Source organism: Lineus longissimus, chromosome 16 (genome assembly GCF_910592395.1).
Source record: "Lineus longissimus chromosome 16, tnLinLong1.2, whole genome shotgun sequence".
NCBI lineage: Eukaryota > Metazoa > Nemertea > Pilidiophora > Heteronemertea > Lineidae > Lineus > Lineus longissimus.
The window spans coordinates 15,419,652-15,425,651 of NC_088323.1; the positions used below are offsets into that span (position 1 = coordinate 15,419,652).

A 6,000-nucleotide genomic window follows, 5' to 3' on the forward strand; every position below is an offset into this window, starting at 1 on the left:
AAAGGTTGACCGCGCTCGACGTTGCTTAACTTCCACTCTGGGGCCAACGCGCCAACCACTGGGGCATAAAGGAATTCCCTCATGGCCGGCGGGTTAAGCCGTGCCATATACCTGGGGGTACTACACAATCAGCCAGCATTTGCCAGGTTGGTTTTTTGGAGTTCTCGATTTTCTAAACGCCCTGCTGGTCAAGGCTGAGCGATTGGAAATCTGCCCAGGTACTGTTTCTGAGTTTGCCTATGAATCCCTTGCCACAGCTGATGAGCTCATCTGCCAAGAGCTTTCTGGTTTGAGGTACCAGTGTCTCGTCTTACACACCAACACAAAAAGTAGAAGCATGCCCACCACGAAAACGGATGTTGGAAGCTTGCCTGGTAGAGGCTGTACGATGGCAGGCCATTTAGAGCATTGCAACTGCCAAACACATTAGAGCGGTTCAGAAAATAGAGAGCTTAAGACAATTACAATACATGTACATCAATATCTGCTGTCAATGAGATTCAACAGACAGCACATCCATGCAGATGAGTTTGATGCTGAGTGTCCCTTATGCCGGGAGGATCTATTACAAATTCAATTCAAATTCAAAGCAGTTTATTGAGCCAGATGAATACTACATTCATATAGGTTTAGAAAATACAATAAACTGGTGCGGGATAGAGAGAAGATGCAGAGGAAAGTAAAACAGGCAGGGATCTGTCTTAGGAAATGTACCCTGACCATCAGCGTGCGGAGGTGATGTGACTACCGGTACAAATGATAACAAAAAAAACAACAAAAAAACGTTAGAGTCTACAGAGAAATCATATAACACTAACAGCAAAATAAATGCGTTATAAAATATGTACATGTATATTACAAAAGATGAAACAGTGGAATGGAAGCAGGCACGATGGAAGTTTTAGTTTTGATGGAAAGCTATGTAGAGGCTTCATAAATAAAGTTGGCTGCTTGGGTTAATGTTTCACCACTAGAATTAAGGATATAGAAGACCTGGCTTAAAATCCCAAGGTACATGCCTTCTACCACTTTCAGTACTTATTACATTCAACAAAGACAAAAACATTTTGATAAAGACTATGCATCATTTCATTTAGCTAGAAAGCTTAGAATTTCCAGTTTTCTGTCAAATATTTTTACAAAAGTTGCTCAATGCGACAGTTGACAAAATATTTTCTCCCTGGTTGTGGAACAAAACCTTCAAGATCATTCCCCAACCAACTGATTTTGACACTATTTCTTTGGAAACTAAGACCTGCCTGAACATCATGCTTTTTGAAAGACATCAGTGTCCTGTTCAATATTTTGAAATAGCATCAGTCGTAGGATTAATTCTGGGCCTTTAAGTCCAACTTTCTTCACTCAAACTTTCAGATTGTTTAGCCAGATCTCGGCAAACATGAATGTAGTTATAAAGAATTCCTCAGTCCTGACTTTTAAATCTACATTTTAGTTTAGTGACATAAGTCGCAGTTCCACCTATCATAAAACCCCGTGTTTTTTCAAGACCCATGTCTTCGCCGTGTGTCAAAAAACCCGGGAAGCACTTACACCTATCAGTGGTGTTAGATAATGGTTAATAGCCCCGGCGACAAGTGCGCTGTAGGTAGGGAGCTCTCCTGTGTTTCTTTCCGGTTGGAGGGGAATTTCGCATGCGCAATACCGAGGCAACTACACCGCGCCATCTGTCACCGGATCTTAGAACTTGCAATTGCCGTGTCTATTCAGATTCCACCTATCAAAAAACCTGTGTTGAACACGGGTCTAAATTAGCCCCCGATTAGCCCCATCGAGCTCGATGGGGCTACATTGGAGCACATTTTCTAGACATTGGAGCACATTTTCTAGAAATTGATGGTTTAATCCCGCCGGGACAGCTCGCTTCGATGCCGTTTTCGTTGACGACGTCACAACATGAACATTTTCGCAGTCGCGGTAGTTTACATTCAGCGATTTTATAATAAATCTAATCAAAAATGGAAAATTTGAGCTTTACATTTGTGATCAACAATTAAAAACGGACGTGTTTCCGCAAAGTTGTAAATCACATCATAGTATCACTTTAATGTGCACCTTTAACCTGTACCAAGACCTCATGAGCAGTCTTGCAAGGAATATTCTGCTTGTCTGGGAAATGGAACACAAGCAATGTCTTGTGGCACCGACCGAGCCTGGTTTAAAATGCACCTTTAAAGTTTACAGAGATCTGTTGAGGAGATACATTAGCCTTTATTCTACAGCTCAAGGAACGGGAATGTAAGCCTTTTTGAACGTCAACAAACCAACAACAATGTCTTGTGGCACGGACCGAGCCTAGATTTAAAATGCACCTTTAAAGGTTACAGAGACCTGTTGAGAAGTTACATTAGCCTTTATTCTACAGCTCAAGGAACGGGAGTGTTAGCCTTCTTGAACGTCAATAAACCAACAACAATGTCTTGCAGCACGAGGCCTATAGATGTTGCACCTCAACTTTTCCCGAGACCTGTTGAGAAGTTCCTCCTCCTGCATTCTGCTTCTCAAGGAACTGGAGCGTTAGCTTTCCTCAACGTCAACAAACCAGCAACGATGTCTTGAGGCAACATCCGAATCCTGGTGTATTCATCTGGAGTAGCGTAACGTAGTTTAGTCTGCGGATCTGTGTATTTTGCCTAGAAAAGGAAAACGGAAGACGTACTAGATGAGACTAACTCTGATGGCTGATATTTCAGTGTAGTGTGATGACGTACCTAAGGACAGACAATAATTCTTGTCTCATGACCTCATTGCCAATGCACAATGACACATAATGCAATCATGGCACTATGTTATTGCCCCGAATGAGGCTATAGGGAACTGAATGACAAGAAAGAATCAAAGATCCTCCCATGGAAAAGTTGTCCTTCTGAGAGGTGAACCTACAGCCTCCTGACTCTCTCTCTAGCGTTCGTTCTGCACTTGGAGGTGATTTTCTCCAAGAACCATTCCTTCGCCAAGGCGGGATTGACTTAAAGGCTAACGCCATTCGTTAAAAAATTTGAATTTGTAATTGAATTTGAAAATTTTCAATTGCGTTAATAGATACTAAATATAAATTTTAGCACTGCCTTTCTGTAGACAGATAGACAAATACTATAAATACAAAGTTTCAATAAATTTGTACACATGATAACTCCACTACGGCATTGTGTATTAGTGGATTTCTATTTAAAGGTAACTCGTGTCAAATTTCACCATATAATGTTTTAGCTGTTTTTGACAAATGACAACGTCACTTTCTCATAAATCGGTAAGGTTTTCGAATCGAAATGCACATTTTCCAGAAATTGATGGTTTAATCCCGCCCGGAAGGCTCGCTTCGATGCCGTTTTTCGTTGATGACGTCACAACATGAACATTTTCGCGGTCGCGGTGGTTTACATTCAGCGATTTTATAATAAATCTAATCAAAAATGGAAAATTTGAGCTTTACATTTGTGATCAACAATTAAAAACGGACGTATTTTTGCAAAGTTGTAAATCACATCATGGTATCACTTTAACTTGACCACAAGTAATTATGAATGGTGTACCCCTTTAAGGTATATCTCTCCTACCACTACGCCACTGACCTGAGGCCATATCCAAGAATGAGGATTTAATTTACTTACAGGTAATCCTGTGATGTCTGAATACTTCTTGGCTGGTTTAAACGAGGGTGGTGCCTCAATGCTACCATCTAGAATAGAATTCAGAATTTATTCAAGAGACTAGGCAAAATGAAACAAAACAACAAATCAACACAATTGCTCATTTCTGATATCCAAACAGTAACTGGTAAATGGAAAGTGGGAGAACCTTCCCATTCATTCTGATGTTCAAACAGTGAGTGGTTAGTGGAAAGCGGGAGAACCTTCCAATTCATGCTGATGTCCAAACAGCAAGTGGTTAGTGGAAAGTGGGAGAACCTTCCCATTCATGCTGATGTCCAAACAGCAAGTGGTTAGTGGAAAGCGGGAGAACCTTCCCATTCATGCTGATGTCCAAACAGCAAGTGGTTAGTGGAAAGTGGGAGAACCTTCCCATTCATGCTGATGTCCAAACAGCAAGTGGTTAGTGGAAAGTGGGAGAACCTTCCCATTCACTCTTATGTCCAAACAGTAACTGGTAAATGGAAAGTCGGAGAACCTTCCCATTTGATTTTGGTAAAGAGTTGGCCTGGAAGTGGGACAAGATCCTACGTTCACTTTGGACTGTATGACATTGACTTTGACCTTAGCTTGTCGACCTCACGTGTGTAAGGACCTTTGCGGAGCACTGGAACAAGACAGACAGACAGACAACAGGCCTCAAATTATAGTATGACCTGGCAATTGTCAGAAACCCGCTCTCCCCATCGAAAAATAGTCCGCAGTCTCTTATCGGGTTAAATACCTACAAAGTGTATCTGTTGGTTGCCATGGTAACTGCCTATCCGCTGCTACGATCTGCTTAAGGTTTTTCCAAACTCTTGTCTTTTTGTTACCCGCAGCTCCTTTGGTTGAATGCTGAAATTGAAAAGGATTACACCAGTTATGCTGCCCGCCTTGCTGCAGGTATTGTCAATTTCAAAAATACTTTAAAACAGCATTTCACCATGAAATAGGCATAAGATATTCAACCAAATCTTCAGAGAGTAAAATATTTGATGAACTTGTATAAAATTATTTTATTGTTCTATACAACGATGTACGGGTGTTTCAAGTAATCAGAACAGCCACTTCCCAAGGGTTTTGTACATGACGTAGGAGTGAAACAACCCTCAACCTCAGGATGGGAACATACGTGCCAAGGGAATCTCTACAGGGCCGGGTTCGGATTTAGAGACAGAGGCGGTGAAAATCTGGAAGATACAGTGGAACCTCTCTTAGCGGACACCTCCCTATCAAGGACAACCTCTCTATTAAAGTCACTAGTTTTGGTCCCAAAGTGGTTGTTTCCATTCAATTAGACCCGTCTTATCAGGACACCTCTCTATTAAGGACAGCACTTGTCAGTCCCGAGGGTGTCCCTAATAGAGAGGTTTTACTGTAGTTCAATCTGATTGCTTACAACAAACTTTGCATCCTTGAACACGGGGATTTTCTCTGTTTCCATGGCAACTGTTTCAGCAGCATTTCCGATATCCTGGCTATCTTGGTCTGGGACTCCAGAAGGCTGAAATGAAATAAAAAGGTGAGGAGCTGCCTTTTCTTTGTATCGCAATGAAAACTTGGGTAGCTGGTAAAACTTTCACTGCTTAGATTTAGAACTATTTACTAACTGAAGCCAACACTAAAACTTTAGTTCTGCAGTGAAAGCAATGACATAATTCGAATCAGATGATGTGATTGGACTGGACTGAGAGGACGTCACCTCTACTATGAAGCCTTGTCGCTTGCGGGGATGACACAAACACCATAGGAAAAGACAGATGGCCAAGGGTGACTATTTTTTTTTACAGTAGGGCCTACACCACCTCATTGTTCGACTATACTGTGAAAACAATCACATGCATGTACTGAAACACAAAGTAAAAATCTGAAATTTCAAAACGGCAGCGGAGTTCATACGCCATGAGTTGCTCTTGTTCATTTTGGGAGTTGGAGAATTTCACCTACAGTCGCACTTTTCTTCTTTTTTGACGACTGAGAGCCTCCACCAGGACTTCCAGTTCTTTTGGACGGTTTCCTTTTTGGTGTAGACGACATTTTTATCAACGCGAAATGGATGAAAATGTGCAAAATGAATGAAGATTTAGATTTTTGTGCGAATTTAATTCCGGAAATACAATGTTGCCATCTGGTGGTAAAGTCTATTATGAGGGAGCATTAATTTTTGTAATAAGATCAGTTTCGCTATTATGCGTGGCTAACTTTATTCTTCCGTTAATAATCTTAATAAAAACATGAGGGATATAATAAATATTGGAAACATGAAATAATTTGAGATCATAAGTGACTGACTAACAAAATGTGCATTCTTGGGGTACAAATTAATTTATGCTCTATCAATTATCAAGAT

At 40.9% G+C, this 6,000-nt stretch overlaps 1 protein-coding gene across 1 annotated transcript; it reads right to left on the bottom strand.

Annotated features, from left to right (window-relative positions):
- Positions 1 to 582: 582 nt before the first annotated feature.
- Positions 583 to 5,761, bottom strand: LOC135500408 (INO80 complex subunit C-like). The gene is made up of 5 exons (XM_064791865.1): positions 5,598 to 5,761; positions 5,050 to 5,154; positions 4,397 to 4,505; positions 3,630 to 3,697; positions 583 to 2,651 (listed from the first exon to the last, which is right to left on the bottom strand). Exons 1-5 carry the CDS (start codon positions 5,685 to 5,687, stop codon positions 2,520 to 2,522), a joined length of 504 nt encoding a protein of 167 aa, XP_064647935.1. The 5' UTR covers positions 5,688 to 5,761; the 3' UTR covers positions 583 to 2,519.
- Between the last annotated feature and the right edge of the window lie 239 nt (positions 5,762 to 6,000).